Source organism: Notolepis coatsorum (genome assembly GCF_963971535.1).
Source record: "Notolepis coatsorum genome assembly, chromosome: 4".
Classification (NCBI taxonomy): domain Eukaryota; kingdom Metazoa; phylum Chordata; class Actinopteri; order Aulopiformes; family Paralepididae; genus Notolepis; species Notolepis coatsorum.
In genome coordinates this window covers 163363822-163384586 of record NC_140168.1, presented here as the reverse complement: position 1 = coordinate 163384586, position 20765 = coordinate 163363822, and the positions used below count along the sequence as shown (strand labels likewise).

The 20765-nt window shown below is 39.2% G+C and overlaps 1 protein-coding gene across 1 annotated transcript; it reads left to right on the top strand.

The window, feature by feature from the left end:
* The first annotated feature begins 18029 nt into the window (after window positions 1-18029).
* On the top strand, window positions 18030-20438 carry mplkip (M-phase specific PLK1 interacting protein). Its single transcript, XM_084312924.1, has 2 exons — window positions 18030-18529; window positions 19631-20438. The coding sequence occupies exons 1-2, from the start codon at window positions 18131-18133 to the stop codon at window positions 19805-19807; spliced, it is 576 nt and encodes a 191-aa protein (XP_084169050.1). The 5' UTR covers window positions 18030-18130; the 3' UTR covers window positions 19808-20438.
* Window positions 20439-20765: the final 327 nt, after the last annotated feature.

Genomic DNA, 20765 nt, shown 5'->3' with positions numbered 1-20765 from the left:
CTGACTAAACGAAAAAAATAAATGAAAATGACTAAATATGATAAACGAAAAAGGAGCACTTGACACATTACTAAGACTAAAACTAAAATGAAAATAGCTGCCAAAATTAACACATAAATGTTGTGATTTCCATATAAAATGTTGTGCTAATAAATACCGCTCTCCTTCGAGACACCACCGCCGACTCATCTCTCAGCACTATACAATATTATGCTATATATAGTTGTTTCCTTTTCACCATTGGCAGATTATCATCCACATTGGAGAATATAGCTTTTAAATGCTTATTTCTACTTTTGACACATTAACTGTACTGACTTTTACAAGGTATATCAACTGTGTGTACTCCAAATATACTGAGAAGAGTGCTTGCTTGTGGGTTGTTGAACTGGAGTGCAGCTGAGACCATGCAAAATGAATACTTAACCCATTTAGACATAAAACGCCTGCTAAAAACTCCTATTAAAACCTATGCAATTAGGGTTTTTTGGAAAGATTTTCAGAATAGTCAGTTAATAAAACCTTTTATATCAGCCTCTGGAGCAGATTGAAACATGAAATGAAAACCGATAGATTAGAACTTGGGCTTTTATTTGAACATCATTAATTTTCCCTAATGTGCATTGACATTTAAAAAAGAAAAATTTCTTGTCCAGATACTTTTAAAGGGATTTCAAATAATAGGTAATTTGAATGTAATTTTGAATTTTTATACAGCAGTTGGGCTGTAAAAATACAGAGAATATATAGCAAATATCTGTAAAAAAATGCACTGCTGAACTTTGTGTTCTGTCACTTAATTGAAGGAGTTTGATTGTAATCATTTTGGAAAAACCTGTAGAATAACAGTGTTTCACTGCTGAACTTAAGTTATGTCACTTAATTGAAGGTGTTTCATCGTAAATGTAGGAAAAACCTGTGAAATAACCGTGTTTCACTGCTGAACTTTAAGTTATGTCACTTAATTGAAGGTGTTTCATCATAAATGTAGGAAAAACCTGCCAAATAACAGCGTTTCGCTGCTGAACGAAGTTCTGTCACTTAATTGAAGGAGTTTGATTGTAATAATTATGGGGAAACCTGTAAAATAACAGTGTTTCACTGCTGAACTTAAGTTATGTCACTTAATTGAAGGTGTTTCATCGTAAATGTAGGAAAAACCTGCCAAATAACAGCGTTTCACTGCTGAACTTTGAGTTCTGTCACTTAATTGAAGGAGTTTGATTGTAATAATTATGGGGAAACCTGTAAAATAACAGTGTTTCACTGCTGAACTTAAGGTATGTCACTTAATTGAAGGTGTTTCATCGTAAATGTAGGAAAAACCTGCCAAATAACAGCGTTTCACTGCTGAACTTTGAGTTCTGTCACTTAATTGAAGGAGTTTGATTGTAATAATTATGGGAAAACCTGTAAAATAACAGTGTTTCACTGCTGAACTTAAGTTATGTCACTTAATTGAAGGTGTTTCATCGTAAATGTAGGAAAAACCTGCCAAATAACAGCGTTTCACTGCTGAACGAGGTTCTGTCACTTAATTGAAGGAGTTTGATTGTAATACTTATGGGGAAACCTGTAAAATAACAGTGTTTCACTGCTGAACTTAAGTTATGTCACTTAATTGAAGGTGTTTCATCGTAAATGTAGGAAAAACCTGTGAAATAACAGTGTTTCACTGCTGAACTTTAAGTTCTGTCACTTAATTGAAGGAGTTTGATCGTAATAATTTAGGAAAATACTGTCAAATGACAGTATTTCACTGCTGAACTTTAAGTTCTGTCACTTAATTGAAGGTGTTTCATCTTAAATGTAGGAAAAACCTGTGAAATAACAGTGTTTCACTGCTGAACTTTGAGTTCTGTCACTTAATTGAAGGAGTTTGATTGTAATAATTATGGGAAAACCTGTAAAATAACAGTGTTTCACTGCTGAACTTAAGTTATGTCACTTAATTGAAGGTGTTTCATCGTAATTGTAGGAAAAACCTGCCAAATAACAGCGTTTCACTGCTGAACGAGGTTCTGTCACTTAATTGAAGGAGTTTGATTGTAATAATTATGGGGAAACCTGTAAAATAACAGTGTTTCACTGCTGAACTTAAGTTATGTCACTTAATTGAAGGTGTTTCATCGTAAATGTAGGAAAAACCTGTGAAATAACAGTGTTTCACTGCTGAACTTTAAGTTCTGTCACTTAATTGAAGGAGTTTGATCGTAATAATTTAGGAAAATACTGTCAAATGACAGTATTTCACTGCTGAACTTTAAGTTCTGTCACTTAATTGAAGGTGTTTCATCTTAAATGTAGGAAAAACCTGTGAAATAACAGTGTTTCACTGCTGAACTTTGAGTTCTGTCACTTAATTGAAGGGGTTTGATTGTAATAATAATGGGGAAACCTGTGAAAAAACAGTGTTTCACTGCTGAACTTTAAGTTCTGTCACTTTATTGACGGAGTTTGATTGTAATAATTATGGGAAACCTTGTAAAATAACAGTGTTTCACTGCTGAACTTTTAGTTATGTCACTTATTGTTATGGCATTTACTGTATTTTTATGGCATTTACACTTAAAGTAGAAAAACAAAAGTAATCTGTAAAATAATACATTGAAAGTCCCGTAAAAATAATATTTTTTTAAGAGTGTAGGCTATGTGTGTGTGTGTGTGTGTGTGTGTGTGTGTGTGTGTGTGTGCGTGCGTGCGTGCGTGCGTGCGTGCGGGGGGCTGGGGTCGGCCGACCGAGGTGTCAATGGGTAGGTGTGGTGACCGTTTAACATTCCAGACTGCAGGCAGTACCAATCACGCCGCACCCGTTTGTATAAACATCTGCATTCGAATTTCCACCCGCCAGTTCTTTGCAGATAACACCAGCGACGGCCGCACAAATGCAAAATGGATATACGTAATTTTTTCAAGGCAAAGGAGGATCATCACAGTAATTCAGAAGCTCTAGAAGATCGCATCCATGAAGCCACAGCGAGCCCTGCCCCTGGGCATAATAACACCTTGACCCGATCACCTGAGGCTTCAGGTAATCCACTCCACACATGGGAGAAAAAAACAGTGGCCCCTCTCAGCCAGTCCTAAAACACATTTTGGAACAGAAACGTTGCTTTTCATCGAACTTCTTTAAAAAGTACAAGTTCCTAGAGTACAGCAAAGAAGAAGACGCTGTGTTCTGTTTCGCCTGCCGCATTTCACATTGCCCTGGTATGTGTGACAAATAAACCTCTTGATTCTTGATTCTCTAATAAATGTCCTTGAATTTGAAACAAACCTTGTTGTGTTGTTATTATATATCCTTTCTAATACTATTGCAATTGCATAGTTAGTTCATATTTAATGATCATTCGTTACAATTTCATCCTGGCGGTGGCGGTGTGTATAAATTGATAAAATTATGCAAAATAACTCTTTGTTACGCCATTGTGGGGGGGGGGGAATCCCTTGCGTGACTCCCAATTATAGCCTACCCTAATATACGGCGCACCCGCCGCCTATGGGGATAGGGTACCATTTACCTCCACCATCTGTTCCCTCCCCTCAAGGTAGGATTGCATCCAGCTCACTGATAAACTATCAAAACCAATTGCTTTTAGCTTGTCAATCAGAATGGAGTGATTGACAGTGTCGAAGGCCTTTTGTAGGTCCAGCATGACCATGCTGCAGTATTTGCCTGCATCCACCTCTTGTTTGATGTGGTCGTTCAAATAGAGAAGGCATGTGTCAGTGGAGTGGGATGTTCTGAAGCCAGATTGGAATTCGTAGATTAGATTTCTTTCCGCTAGGTACTTTTCGACCTGTTCGTAGACAATTTTTTCCATGACTTTCGAGATGGAGGTAAGAATAGAAACAGGGCGGTAGTTGCCTGGGTCTAATTTGCTGCCCTTTTTGTGCAGAGGGGTTACCCTCGCAATTTTGAAGTCCTTGGGGACGTGTCCCTGTTTTATGGAGAGGTTTATTATGTGTGTGATGACTGGGGTGATGGCGGCTGCTGAGTCTCTGAAGAATTTGGAGGGGATGTTGTCATGGCCAGTGGCCTTGTTAGGTTGGAGGGCGCTCAGTTTTTTTAGTACCTCATCTCTTGTTACCATTTCCAGCTTGAAATCGTCTTTGCGGACCCTTAGGTTTTTGTAGTAAGCTACTATGTGTTCTACCCCATAATGCCCTGAGTGGGAGGGTAGTTTGTTTACCAGTGTTGTGGCTATGTTTGTGAAGAACAATTTTACTATTTCTTTCACTATTTGGGCACTTTTACACAATTCCTGTGAGTCTATGGAACACCTCTGTAATTTTTTTTTTTTATTCATTGTTTTGTATTTCTAATGAAGTACTCAAAAACAGCATTTTTCTACCTCAAGATCTTAAGCCGTTTTGAGCCTGGGCACCTAAACCACGGTGGGGCCTGATGCTACACAGCCACATTATTATGCAGCTGAGACATCTCTGACATCACAGATCAGCACATTTTCAGATGACTCAGTTCAGTGAGGGTTAATATTGTGAGAGGAGAATTGGAAGAATGCGCCAATATGAGAATTAGAGACATAGATCATATTAATATAAGTCCACATAGCTATGAAACAATGCTAAACACTGAAAAAGGCCATTTATAAGATAGTTCCCCTTTAAGTAATTGGCTACATCCAGCTTGTCTGTGATGAGCGTGTTGTCCGTCTTTATGTTTATGTTTGAGAATCTGGTTTTAAGTTTTTTACTGCAGCCTAGTTGATTATTGAGTAATTTCCAAAGTTCACATGGTTTGTTTTTGTTTTCCTCAGTTTTGTCATTGATGAAATTCTTTTTAGCAGTTTTGATCATGGAGTTTACGTCGTTTCTTAGTCTGTTTCTTTCCAGTTTGAGTTCAGTCATGTGGGCTTGGAGTTCACTGCTCGTGCTTTTGGTAAGCTTTGACTGACTGACTCAGACGAAACTCTGAGCATTTTTTGTCTCTGGTTTTCATAGCGGCCAGTATTTCGGAGTGCATCCACGGCTCAGCGCGATTTTTTACCCTGGTGGTTCTTAGGGGGGCCATGTCGTTTAGTATTGTTGAAAATTTGGTTTTGAAACCAAGCCATGTTTCTTCAACCAATGTACCATTGAGCTCATCTGACCAGTCCAGACTCTCCAGTTCAAGGGAAAAGGCCTCGCTAGAGTAGGTTTTGAGGTCTCTAGATGTGACTGTTTTGTGACAGCCAGCCTTTTCTTTTAACTTTTTTCGGGTACAGAATATCATATAATGATCACTTAACCCGCATGCTATAACCCCTTCAGCAACATGACGAGTTACAGACAATACTAATTACATTAATGCGAAAGAGAAACATAAACATTTTGTTTGGAGACAGGTATAGCCTATCCTATACTCCATCCACAATACTTCTTTCGTGAACAGCCAGGCTCCTGCTCCTGCATGGACTGATGCTTTGCTTCTATAATAATAATAATAATCATAATACATTCAATTTGTAGTGCACTCTACATTTGGAAACCAAATCTCAGAGTGCTACAGGGCAAAAACATAGGCTTTAAATAAAAACATAGACAATTTAAAAAACAAGGCATAAAAACATACACAAAAAATGGGATAAAACACACAAAGACAAAACCTTTATTAATCCCCTTGGGGAAATTCGTCCTCTGCATTTGACCCTTCCTAACTATTTAGGAGCAGTTGGCAACCACAGTGTGGTGCTCGGGGTCAGGACCAACTCCAGTTGTAATGCCAGTACCTTGCTCAAGGGACCAACTCCAGTTGTAATGCCAGTACCTTGCTCAAGGGACCAACTCCAGTTGTAATGCCAGTACCTTGGTCAAAGGACCAACTCCAGTTGTAATGCCAGTACCTTGGTCAAGGGACCAACTCCAGTTGTAATGCCAGTACCTTGCTCAAGAGACCAACTCCAGTTGTAATGCCAGTACGCACCTTGCTCAAGGGACCAACTCCAGCTGTAATGCCAGTACCTTGGTCAAGTTATCTGAGTGGGATTAATTGATTGATTGATTGCAAATTGTATTAACAGATTGCAGAATGGGTACAATACAGTACAGCTCAATACACACAATTGTTAAGGGGATGCAGACCAGAGAAAGACTTTCGTCTTGTTTACATTAGGGTCCCCCATTTTCAATTCATCATATGACATACATGACATACAGATAAACAGTACTGTTACATCTAGACATTTATGACATACCAGATCTACAAATATACAGTACTGTTTGTGATACAAAAATAGTCTAACAAAGAGAGTATATACATTTGAGGGGGAAGAAACTGTACATTGGAGGAGGTTGGGTAGGTGGGGGGGGGAATCCTTCCTTGTCATATTAATGCCACACTCACTCACACATTCACACACTGACGGCGGAGGCAACCATGCAAGGTGCCAACCTGCTCATCGGGAGCAATTAGGGCAACCGCATAGGCTGCATATGAAACGGCCCTGTGTGTGTTCAACTCTCACTGTAATACACACCTACTATAATTGTGTATGGGCGTGTCAAATGCAATTATGTGCATTATTTGCAGTGGTGGAAGAAGTTCACAGGTCCTTTACTTAAGTAAAAGTAGAAATACCCAGATAAATGAGTACACTGGTAAAAGCACAGGTCCTCCATTCAAATTCTACTTGAGTAAAAGTAGAGAAGTATTTGCAAATACTTAAATATCTAAAGTAATGTGCAATTACATGTACATATATTATGCATATATACGAAAACCATGTGTATGTAGGTACGCTTACACCCATATACCTGCTCATTATTTGCAAACTTTTTTATTTTCTCCATTATTTTTGCTGTTTGTGTCCATACAAACATCTGTTGACCCTATCTGTTTTTTTCCATGATTAAAAATACAAATAATCGTCACAAAAAAAATAATATAGACAAATATCCTGTCCACCTGTCACACTAGTATGAATAATTTTACTTTTTAACCATGTTACCAATTCACAACGTTAACAAACACCTCAGCCTCACAAGTTGTTTGGCAGATTTCACTCCCTCTCGACAGAGATCGGTTTGCAATTGAAACAGTTATTGAGTCAATGGCTCCTGTTGTAGCCTCATACGCATAATGCATAGCTGATTAAGGGCTGCTTGGCTGATTGGTTTCTGTCCTTGATGTAATTTGCAATTGAATACATGGACAATGGTGTCAAGAAAATTGTTTCCCTGGATGACTAATGGCTTGCTATTGGAGTGAAATGCATGCATAGCTTATAATTGCAAGAACATTTTTTAATACGGATGGTAAGCTATAGCCTATGTTACTGAATTAATTAAAGAACATAACTAACAGTTTTACAGTTTATGACAACAACTACACAGAAAACAAGCAGGACAATAAACTACAATTTAAACGAGTAAGGACTGAAGAATCAATGAACGCTTTCAAAAATGATTTGCTACTACAAAATTGGGAGATAGTATATAAAGAGGATGACACTGATAAAGCATATGAAACATTCTTATCTATATTTAACTTACTATATCACAAACATTGTCCAATAAAAGAATATAGCAGTAAACATAAACACTCAGACAGCCCATGGATCACAAGGGGATTACAGAATGCATGTAAAAAGAAAAATACACTATATAGAGAATTTATAAAACATAGAACTAAAGAGGCAGAAAATAAATATAAGAAATATAAAAACAAGTTGACTAATATTATGAGAAGATGTAAGAAGGATCATTATAGTAGAATATTAGATAACAACAAATATAATATTAAAGGTGTTTGGAAGATATTAAATGGTATTATCAGGAATGGATCAAGACAAATAAACTATCCTCAGTATTTTATGGAAAAGGATCAAACTATTAGCAATATGGATGATGTGGTTAACAACTTTAATAAATTTTTTGTAAATATTGGACCAGAATTAGCGGGAAAAATCCCAGATCCAGTGACTCCTGAAGACATAAAAGACAATTACATTGAAAGAAATCCTAGTTCAATGTTTCTGGAAGCGGTAGATGAAAATGAAATTATAGAAACTACTAATAAATGTAAAAACAAGACATCTACAGACAGTAATGAAATAGATATGAAAATAGTAAAAAATGTCATTATTGGGATTTCAAAACCACTCACGCACATCTGCAATTTATCATTCAAAACTGGTCGATTTCCGAATAAAATGAAAATAGCAAAAGTCATACCTCTGTTCAAGACTGGAGATAAACACCACTTCACCAATTATAGGCCTGTTTCTCTACTTCCTCAGTTTTCGAAAATATTAGAAAAACTCTTCAACAACAGATTAGATAAATTCATTGATAAACATAATTTACTCACCGATAGCCAGTATGGATTCAGAACACACCGGTCAACATCACTAGCGTTAATAGAACTCATTGAAAAAAATCACAAATTCCATAGATCAAAAAAAACATGTAGCTGGAGTATTCATTTACCTAAAAAAAGCATTTGATACTATTAATCATGATATATTAATCAGGACATTGGAGAGATATGGGATCAGGGGGGTAGTATTGGACTGGGTAAGAAGCTATCTAAATAAAAGACAACAATTTGTGACAATGAGAGATTATAAATCTGAATGTTTGGACATTGCTTGTGGTGTCCCCCAGGGGTCAGTGTTGGGTCCAAAACTGTTCATCTTGTACATTAACGAGATATGTAAAGTATCCAATATATTTAAATGTATTTTATTTGCGGATGACACTAATCTTTTTTTTTCTGGTGAGAATGTCCAGCAGCTTTTAGAGGTCATCACATCTGAAATGAAGAAATTGAAGGAATGGTTTGATAGAAACAAATTATCATTGAACTTGAGCAAAACTAAAATTATGTTGTTTGGAAACTGTAGATTGGATACTCAGGTACAAGTTAAAATAAATGATGTGATTATTGAAAGAGTTTATGAAAATAAATTCCTAGGTGTAATAATAGACCATAAAATCTGTTGGAAACCTCACATAAAACATGTCCAATCTAAACTCTCACGAAGCATTTCAGTCATGAGTAAAGTAAAGCACATCCTGGATAGAAAATCACTCTACATTCTCTACTGTTCACTAGTTTTACCATATTTAAATTACTGTGCTGAAGTCTGGGGAAACAATTATAAGTCTACACTACAACCACTTTTTATACTCCAAAAAAGGGCCATAAGGATAGTTCACATTGCAGGTTATCGTGATCACACTAACATTTTGTTTCTGGAGTCAAAGACATTGAAGTTAAATGATCTTGTGGAATTTAAAACGGCACAATTAATGTATAAAGCAAAAAGTCATGCACTTCCAAGAAACATTCAAGAATTGTTCTTTGATAGGGAGGGGGTTTATAATCTGAGGGGAGAACACAATTTAAAGGTGCTAAACGTACGCACTACCATGAGAAAACACTGCATCTCAATATGTGGAGTGAAACTGTGGAACAGTCTTAATGTGGTGCTAAAGCAATGTCCAAACATGAGACAATTCAAACTGATGTATAAGGAAATTATGTTCACAAGGTACAGGGATGAAGAAGGGACTTGATATTCACGGGTGTTTACATTTTTATTTTGTTTCTATTTTATTTTATTTTATACATATATAGTTTTTGTTTTTTGTTTTGCATATATATATATATATATTTTTTTTTTTTTTTTTTTTTTTTTTATGTTTAAAATAGTACACTCATTTGAGTAGTGGAAAAGGGGTAGGATTAAATAAGTGTATACTTCTTCCTACTCCTTTTCGAACATGCAGATTGAGTTGTTTTTCTTTTTTGTTATTGTTTGTTGTATTCATTGCATGTTCGAAATAAAGACTTCAAATCAAATCAAATCAAATCAAGTAGGCGTAATGGCCCAAATCAAAATGGATAAACTGTGGAATCTGTATGTTGTTATAGCATATTAAACTAGACTAATACTAGACTAACATAGTGTGTGGCTGTGTTTGGTTCAATTTTTTTGTACAGATTGAAAAAACCCTCAGCTCGGAACTAGGCAGAATCTGCATATGGCTTGCTGATAACAAACTATCATTACACATGGGCAAAACAGAGTCCATTCTCTTTCAAATAACAAAACTCAGCAAGACCGATGGCTTCTCAGTTACAGTGGGTGACAATATTGTCACAAGGAAAGATGAAATTACCTACCTGGGTTCCATCCTAGAGGCAAATCTTTCCTGTGACAAAATGGCATCCAATGTAATAAAAAAAGTCAACCAACAAACTCGATTCTTGTACCGGATCTCCTCTCTGGTAAACAAGAATACCCTGAAGACTCTGGCAGGAGCACTCATTCAAGGGTACTACGACTATGCTTGCACCTCATGGTACCAAAGCACCTCAAAGGCGCTAAAAACAAAATTACAAACATCTCAAAACAAACTGGTCAGACTACTGCTTGACCTTACTCCTAGAACCCACCTCACCCCTGCCCACTTTGACAACCTAGGATGGCTTAGAGTAGACGACAGAGTACAGAAACTTGCAATGGGCCTGGTCTACAAGATACACTACACGACCAAGGTACCCATCAAAATACTTCCCAAAGGTCAGTGAATACCATGATCACAACACCAGAGGGTGCTCCACAAATCATGTTAAACCCAGATTCGGCTCAAACAAGGGACTAAACACGTTTCGCAATTATGCCACATCAATGTGGAACACCCTACCCAAAGCTGTAAAGGAATGTGAATCACTACCCACTTTCAAAACCACTCTCAAAGAACACCTACAGGAGACTGCAATTCGAAACTGGCCCCTGTAAATGTCCTAACCCAACCCCCTCCAATGTACAGTAAATTACCAAGTATGGTTTTGTCAATATTCCAATGTACAGTTTTGCTTGTACAGTTGTACAGTGTCCCCCACCAACCCCTCCTACCCACCCCCTCCCCCCACCCCACCCACCCAACCACATCCAATGTGTCTATAGTGTCAGACACTAATTGTAATGTTAAAAACGGATACTGCTGTAATATAAAGTGAAATTCTACCATGCCTCAATGTATCAACTTTAAACATACACTAAATGTTAATGTTAGAAATGTTAATTTCCATTATTTCCACCATGTGCAACATTTCCTAAGAACAGCAATGTCCATTCTATCAACTCCAAATCTGTGCTATGAGCTCAATTCTCCCGGTGCATGCAGAAGTAGAATTGCTGTCTTGTTTTGGATGAATGAGTAGAAATTAAAAACCGAAATCTTGTTTTATTAAAGTAGTTTTGACATGTGATATAGATAAAGATATTGTTTCATTGTGTATTGATTAACTTTACATTTGCGCTTCATTACTTTACAAAAGTTATACTGGCACATGGGTCTAATACAGCAATGGATTATGGTGCACCGTTAAAGCAGTGCCAATGTAAGACTGACTTTACATTAAACGAATGACAATAATATAGTATAAAGTAGGGTATTATTTGGACTAAATAATGGTGTTGTCTCACCCTACTCGCATGTTGAGGGAAAGCACCATACATTATACACTGAGAAACCACTGCGAGAGTTAGCTGAGCTCTCTGGGAACAACCCCACTTTGCCCGAGAGTTTGTCAGCAACCGTCTTCCGGTCTGCTTCCTGTGCTAACGTTCTAATCTACACTGCTGCCACCTGTCGTCACGGAGGGGAATTGCAGCCATTTGTATAAATAAATAAAAACTGGAACTATACTGGGAAATATTTTAACGGGAGGACGGCGGGAGAGAATGTTGAAATACGGGAGAATCCCGGGGAAAATGGGAGGGTTGATAGGTATGCAGAGTCCAACCACACCTGCACTACCACGATGAATTGAAAATGGGGGACCCTGATGTAAACAAGACGAAAGTCTTTCTCTGGTCTGCATCCCCTTAACAATTGTATGTATTGAGCTGTACTACGCTGTACTACTGTACCCATTCTGCAATCTGTTAATAAAGTTTTCAATCAATCAATCAATCAAACCACAAATGTATCTCAAGCTATTAACAATTAAAAATCGATGCCTTTATTGATCTGGCATGGTTAAGAGAACATTGAAAATAATTCTGATGCTATCGACCAGACAAATATCCTGTGCACCTGTGACACTAGTATGAATTATTTTCCTTTTTAATCACAGCCTCACAAGTTGTCTGGCATTTCACTCCCTCTCAACAGAGATCAGTTTGCAATTGAAACAGTTGTTGAGTCAATGGCCCCTGTCGTAGCCTCTCATAAGCATAATGCATAGCTGATTAATGGCTGCTTGGCTGATTGGTTTCTGTCCTTGATGTAATTTGCAATTGAATAGTAAGTACATGGACGATGGTGTCAAGCAAATCGCCCCCTGCATGGATGACTAATCTATGACTTGCTATTGAAGTTAAATGCATAGCTATAACTGCAAGACAATGTTTAAATATGGCTAGTAAGCTATATCCTATATTATTGAATTAATTAAAGAACATCATCTAAATGGATAAATGGTGGAACTTTGTCTACTTCACATTCTGTATAGGTTATAGCATATTAAACTAGATTAATACTAGACTAACATAGTGTGTGGCTATGTTTGGTTCCACTTGCACTGTTGAAAAATTGCTTGAAGTTGTAGTGTTGTAATGGAAGTGTCTGTGTCTCTGTAAAGCATCCTTGAGTTTCATGAAAAGTGCTTCTCACATCAAATGTGTTGCTATTATTATTATTATTATTATTATTATTATTATTATTATTATTATTATTATTATTATTATTATTATTATTATTATTATTATTATTATCATTAGGCTAATATTTGGAGAGAAAAACACTAACCTTCTTACTGTCCTCTACAGTCATGCACTCTTCCTAATATTACTAACTAATATATAGCACTCAAGTTTGAACACTTTGATGAACATTGTTACTCAGCTGATTTGTGCCCTTCCTGCTGATTTGTCGTACAAAACTTGTACGTCGCTTTGGATAAAAGTGTCAGCTAAATGACAAAATGTAAATGTATAGGGAATATGAACAAGCAACTTTGCAAGCATACTGTACAGTTACCAGTAACCAGTAGACTCAATTTACCCTGACACAAAGAAAGTACATTTCCTCATTAAAAGTTAGAATTATAAATCATCATGGAAATGTATGAAAATGTCTACCCGCTACTATACAGGGGGACGGATCACGTAAGTAGTATTGTCTCCCAGTGCAGAATAACTTCCATGACAATGTTGGGGCTGCAACTGTTGTTCTTATTCTAAGTCAACCTGACTCAACCTATATGAATTGAAAATGGGGGACCCTGATGGAAACAAGACAAACGTCTTTCTCAGGTCTGCATCCCCTTAACAATTGTATGTATTGAGCCGTACTGTATTGTACCCATTCTGCAATCTGTTAAATAAAGTTTTCATTCATTCATTCATTCAATTAATGCACAATGTACACTTACACACTTTATCCATAACATGTCAAGTCAAGTCAAGAGTTTTATTTGTCACGGCATACGAGTATACAATGAAATGCGGGTGGTCTTGCCCGCAACGATGTGCAATACAGTGGGTACAACATAATAGAATCCAATACAAAAAAAAATTGTGCAATAACAGGTAACAGGTAACATGGTGTGACATCAAAATCAGTATCTGTACATAGTTATTTACAGAGCATATAGGACATGCTAGGTAGCTTTGGTAGTGCAATACACTGTTACTGTTGCTAATACTGATTTAAAGTGGCCTTTCCTTTTGGCAATAAGTGTGAGTGTGTGCGCATGAGTGTGTGCCCGCTCATGTTGAAGTGTTAAAGTGGCTGCCAGTGTGTGAGCGTGCACAGCGTGCGTGTCGTGTGTGTGCTCATGTGTGCTTATGTGTGGATAGTTCAGTGTTCTGTGGTACTCAATGTTCATTGTTCAGGACTCTGATGGCCTGGGGGAAGAAGCTAAGCCTAAGCCTCTCTGTCCTAGTAGCTGGGGTTCGCAGGTGTCTGCCTGACCTCAGCAGCTGAAACAGGCTGTTATTGGGGTGGTGGGGGTCTTTCATTATTCTGCAGGCTCTGGATTTGCACCTCTTGTTGTATAGAACCTGCAGGGGAGGTAGTGCAATACCCGTGGTACGCTCGGCTGAGCGCACCACTCTCTGTAGGGCCTTCTTGTCCTGTGCCGTGCTGTTTCCATACCAGGCAGTGATGTTTCCGGTCAGGATGCTCTCTACAGCTCCTGAGTAGAAGGACTGGAGTATCTTCCCCGATACTCTGAACTTCCTTAACTGTCTCAGGTGGTAGAGGCGCTGTTTCGCCTTCTTTACTACTGTGTCTATGTGTGTTGACCTGTCGTCACGGAGGGGAATTGCAGCCATTTGTATAAATAAATAAAAACTGGAACTATACTGGGAAATATTTTAACGGGAGGACGGTGGGAGAGAATGTTGAAATACGGGAGAATCCCGGGGAAAATGGGAGGGTTGATAGGTATGCAGAGTCCAACCACACCTGCACTACCACGATGAATTGAAAATGGGGGACCCTGATGTAAACAAGACGAAAGTCTTTCTCTGGTCTGCATCCCCTTAACAATTGTATGTATTGAGCTGTACTACGCTGTACTACTGTACCCATTCTGCAATCTGTTAATAAAGTTTTCAATCAATCAAACCACAAATGTATCTCAAGCTATTAACAATTAAAAATCGATGCCTTTATTGATCTGGCATGGTTAAGAGAACATTGAAAATAATTCTGATGCTATCGGCCAGACAAATATCCTGTGCACCTGTGACACTAGTATGAATTATTTTCCTCTTTAATCACAGCCTCACAAGTTGTCTGGCATTTCACTCCCTCTCAACAGAGATCAGTTTGCAATTGAAACAGTTGTTGAGTCAATGGCTCCTGTCGTAGCCTCTCATAAGCATAATGCATAGCTGATTAATGGCTGCTTGGCTGATTGGTTTCTGTCCTTGATGTAATTTACAATTGAATAGTAAGTACATGGACGATGGTGTCAAGCAAATCGCCCCCTGCATGGATGACTAATCTATGACTTGCTATTGAAGTTAAATGCATAGCTATAACTGCAAGACAATGTTTAAATATGGCTAGTAAGCTATATCCTATATTATTGAATTAATTAAAGAACATCATCTAAATGGATAAATGGTGGAACTTTGTCTACTTCACATTCTGTATAGGTTATAGCATATTAAACTAGATTAATACTAGACTAACATAGTGTGTGGCTATGTTTGGTTCCACTTGCACTGTTGAAAAATTGCTTGAAGTTGTAGTGTTGTAATGGAAGTGTCTGTGTCTCTGTAAAGCATCCTTGAGTTTCATGAAAAGTGCTTCTCACATCAAATGTGTTGCTATTATTATTATTATTATTATTATTATTATTATTATTATTATTATTATTATTATTATTATTATTATTATTATTATTATTATTATTATTATTATCATTAGGCTAATATTTTGAGAGAAAAACACTAACCTTCTTACTGTCCTCTACAGTCATGCACTCTTCCTAATATTACTAACTAATATATAGCACTCAAGTTTGAACACTTTGATGAACATTGTTACTCAGCTGATTTGTGCCCTTCCTGCTGACTTGTCGTACAAAACTTGTACGTCGCTTTGGATAAAAGTGTCAGCTAAATGACAAAATGTAAATGTATAGGGAATATGAACAAGCAACTTTGCAAGCATACTGTACGTATACCAGTAACCAGTAGACTCAATTTACCCTGACACAAAGAAAGTACATTTCCTCATTAAAAGTTAGAATTATAAATCATCATGGAAATGTATGAAAATGTCTACCCGCTACTATACAGGGGGACGGATCACGTAAGTAGTATTGTCTCCCAGTGCAGAATAACTTCCATGAAAATGTTGGGGCTGCAACTGTTGTTCTTATTCTAAGTCAACCTGACTCAACCTATATGAATTGAAAATGGGGGACCCTGATGGAAACAAGACAAACGTCTTTCTCAGGTCTGCATCCCCTTAACAATTGTATGTATTGAGCCGTACTGTATTGTACCCATTCTGCAATCTGTTAAATAAAGTTTTCATTCATTCATTCATTCAATTAATGCACAATGTACACTTACACACTTTATCCATAACATGTCAAGTCAAGTCAAGTCAAGAGTTTTATTTGTCACGGCATACGAGTATACAATGAAATGCGGGTGGTCTTGCCCGCAACGATGTGCAATACAGTGGGTACAACATATAATAGAATCCAATACAAAAAAAAATTGTGCAATAACAGGTAACAGGTAACATGGTGTGACATCAAAATCGGTATCTGTACATAGTTATTTACAGAGCATATAGGACATGCTAGGTAGCTTTGGTAGTGCAATACACTGTTACTGTTGCTAATACTGATTTAAAGTGGCCTTTCCTTTTGGCAATAAGTGTGAGTGTGTGCGCATGAGTGTGTGCCCGCTCATGTTGAAGTGTTAAAGTGGCTGCCAGTGTGTGAGCGTGCACAGCGTGCGTGTCGTGTGTGTGCTCATGTGTGCTTATGTGTGGATAGTTCAGTGTTCTGTGGTACTCAATGTTCATTGTTCAGGACTCTGATGGCCTGGGGGAAGAAGCTAAGCCTCTCTGTCCTAGTAGCTGGGGTTCACAGGCGTCTGCCTGACCTCAGCAGCTGAAACAGGCTGTTATTGGGGTGGTGGGGGTCTTTCATTATTCTGCAGGCTCTGGATTTGCACCTCTTGTTGTATAGAACCTGCAGGGGAGGTAGTGCAATACCCGTGGTACGCTCGGCTGAGCGCACCACTCTCTGTAGGGCCTTCTTGTCCTGTGCCGTGCTGTTTCCATACCAGGCAGTGATGTTTCCGGTCAGGATGCTCTCTACAGCTCCTGAGTAGAAGGACTGGAGTATCTTCCCCGATACTCTGAACTTCCTTAACTGTCTCAGGTGGTAGAGGCGCTGTTTCGCCTTCTTTACTACTGGGTCTATGTGTGTTGACCATGTCAGGTCCTCTGAGATGTGGACCCCCAGGTACTTAAAGCTGCTCACCCTGTCCACGGTAGCCCCGTTGATCATCAGTGGTGCGTGCGTCTCCTGCTGTCCTCTCCTATAATCCACGATCAGCTCCTTGGTTTTACCAATGTTCAGGAGCAGGCTGTTGTCCTGGCACCAGCGTTCCAGTACCTCAACCTCCTCCCAGTAGGCCTTCTCGTCGTTGTCCGAGATCAGCCCCACCACCACTGTGTCGTCTGCGAACTTCCCTATGGAGTTGGAGCTGAACTTGGCCACACAATCATGTGTGTAGAGTGAGTACAGCAGGGGGCTCAGAACACAGCCCTGGGGGGACCCGATGCTCAGGGTGATGGTGTTGGAGGTCTGACCCCCCACCCTGACCGCCTGGGGTCTTTCGCTCAGAAAGTCCATTACCCAGGCGCTCAGGGCGGAGCTCAGACCTAGATCGATCAGCTTGTCCACCAGTCTGGTGGGGACTATGGTGTTGAACGCTGAGCTGTAGTCAATGAACAACAGTCTCACATAGCCCCCCTTCTGACGGTCAAGGTGCGAGAGAGTGCTGTGCAGTACCTGGGAGACCGCGTCGTCGGTGGACCTGTTTGTCCTGTATGCAAATTGCATAGGGTCCATATGGGTCAACATGTTCTGCATTCATATACTATGGGGAAATCATTAAAGAATGTGTGTGAGTTCTTACATTCAAATGAGGTTTAGTCTAGCATTTCAAGAAGGTCTGGACCATCATTTAAACCTAATTTGGGTGTACACAAACATGGTCTAATGAAGTCAGAGCCCCATTCAATGTCTATGGAGCAGCCCCCATATTTTACATCCCAGTTACACTGATCTGAGGATTCTGTCTGTTATTTCTACTCCAAACCTTTTGACCTAAGCGAATGTGTTTATAGCATTTTGAACAAATTAACAAAAAGTTAATTGCTAAAGATATTCATGGATAAAAGTAATGTAACGTAATGTGCATGTTCACCGGTAGGTGGAAGTGTCGCAGTTGCTAGGAGGAAAAACACAACACGAAGAAGAGAGGGGTCAGCTGTCCATTTCCTGTTCCGGTGTAACACTTGTTTATTAACCGGGGTGCTGTAGCAGCTGAAGGTGTTTGTGATACGGCTGTGTGTCTAGGTACATTTATAGAATAGCAGCTCACTCTTTTGTACTTGTGAAATAATGCATCGACCTAACATTAGACACAGCAGTCCCGGAGGAATGGGACCGAGACCCGGAGGCTTCCGCAGTCCGACAGCGGACAACAATGGCGGAGGAGGGACGTTTTCCTCGCCGCCGTCTCCGTGGGGATTCCGCGGTGGTCGTTCGCCTTCTTTTGGTCCCAGATACGGGCAGTTTGGGGCTTCTCCGAATAGTTCCCCCGGTTATTTTGGCGATAACGGTAACAGAAGTTACAGTGGTAGCAGTGGGAGCGGAGACAAGTATTGCAATAGCCGGTCACCGTCGCCAGCGATGCACACACCGCGCGGACAGAGCGCGTCGAGCCCCCGCGGAGGCCCCCCCTACAGACACGCTCCATATCAGTCTCATAGTCCTGCGCAACACGGTCAGGGCTACCAGGTAAACACACCACGTATGGTTGACTACTTTACGTTAGTAATAACAGTCAGTGAATATTACCATAAAAGAAACGCCAACTTTATGGGAAATGCGCTTTACCGTCTTCTCCAGTCCAGAGTCGGACAAGAAGATGGATGTACATTTTTTCTGTGTGTTCAGTAGAAAGCTATCCGGCTATTCCGGGAGAGGTGTTTTTAGCCAACAACTGGGCTAGCTGGTCCGTATCCGCTTCCATTGATTTGTGTTAAGCTAGGCTAGGTTGCCGCCGGATATTTTTCTACTGAACGCACAGAGGAGATTGCTATCGTATCATCTTATCTGACTCTGGATAAGACCGTACGCGCATTTCCCACAATGTTGACATGTTCCTTTAATGCGTTACAGGAATACTAAAAGGCTATAACTAGCAGTGTAATACACTGGACAATTGTACTTAACGTTTTTCTATATGTATATTTGTCGCCAGATTAAAAAAAAAGGTAAAACAGCCTGTAGACTGTACTATAATTTACCATCATGTGTAACCCAATATCAAGTGAAATATGTTTCCCTTCTTACATTATGCTTCAAATTAATCAATGTAGGCTAAACTCTTTTGTCAAAAAGTTGCTAACTTTGATCCCTCAAACATTTACTTGGAATCTCATTATCGGTTGTCTCATAACATGTAGGCCACTCTGTTGCCTCCCCCAACCCTGCATTCATTTCTTGTCTGTATGCCAGTATATGAAAAAGCAGGGTAGCCGGACCAGCACTCACAGGTTCAATGTTTTTAATGGCAGCTTGAATAGATAGCAGACATGTTTCGGACAATGTCCTTCTTCATATCACTGAAGAAGGACATTGTACGAAACATGTCTGCTATCTATTCAGGCTGCCATTAAAAACATTGAACCTGTGAGTGCTGGTCCGGCTACCCTGCTTTTTCATATACTGAACTTTATGGGATTACAGCACCCAGTGTTAGAACTTGTGAGCGCGGTCTAACTTGACTATATTGTCTGTATGCCAGCAACCCTCTCTCTCTCTCTTGGTATTACAGCGCACCTGTCCGTATTAGTTGAGTGTACTAATCCATTATCCAATCATCTTTCCCCGAAGGGTTCACGGAGCTCTCCGTCTGGTAGGCGTGGGGGGGCTAACGGTGTGGAGAAGTATTACAACCCAGCTATGCTACAGGACCCATGGGCTAGCCTACAGCCGGTCACAGGCACGACACCCAACAGAGGCAGCTCACAGCAGGCCGTGCCGACAGGCAGGCAGGGGAGATATTTCTGAGGAGCACTTGGGGGGGGTATTTCTTTTTCAGCTAGAGCTTGGACGCTACTCCTCTGACCCGCTTTGTGTGGGGCTTTTGAGGTAGGCCTATATCGTCAGACACGTTATCCCAGGAGGAAAGATTCACCAGCAGCTAAAACATCTTTCATTTGACGGGCCTCACTTCCAACACAGGCCTAACGTGAACTCAGTGAACTTTAAAAACAAAACGGAAAAAAGTTCTTGTTTCAGGACAGATGGAGAATTCCATAACAAACCCAGGGAGAATCCTTCAAGACATAATACTCTTATTTTATCAGGTTATGTATATGTATGTACATAACAAATTCAGTTGCTAATCTGATACGCAAATGTGTAATAGTATTCTAATCTTTTATTACATCACAGTTCCCCAGCTCTTTTGATTATTTTTGATAAAACATTCTTTTTTACAAAGACAGCTAAAATGTTTCAACCGGTCAGGAAAGCATTACAAATTTCTGTACTTTGTAAAATGAATTTTTTTTTAAACCTTTGTTTCACTCGTCTCAGCATGGGAATTATTGGCTGTTTTACATCAGACAACTATAAAAGGATTTTTATTTTTGAAATTTGTATGCTATTGTTTTTAAAAGTAAAATCAAAACTGATATCCATGTTTGTGAATTTACTCAGATTTTGCATTTTACACAAATGTTTTTCTAAGCTTTTTCTTACACATATAGTTAAAATTGTATATAGCCTAAATCTGTTCAATAGGCTGTTTCTTAGAATGCATCTGCTTACCGAATCTGAGCCTAAGACAGTTACTGTTATGGTAATATGTTGCACAGTTTCTGCAAGTGGTATTGGCCACGCCCACTCACATTATGACCTCATGTCTGGGCCTGGTGTCCTAGGCGCCACGCCCACTCACATTATGACCTCACGTCTGGGCCTGGTGTCCTAGTGGCTCACTAAGGGCTGTTTTTAAGGTGTG

Bases quoted from the DNA above. Each gene is read 5' to 3' on its own strand.
- mplkip (XM_084312924.1), top strand. From the start codon at position 18,131: ATGCATCGACCTAACATTAGACACAGCAGTCCCGGAGGAATGGGACCG. The intron at 18,530-19,630 runs GTAAACACACCA...CTTTCCCCGAAG, and splicing joins AACACGGTCAGGGCTACCAG to GGTTCACGGAGCTCTCCGTC.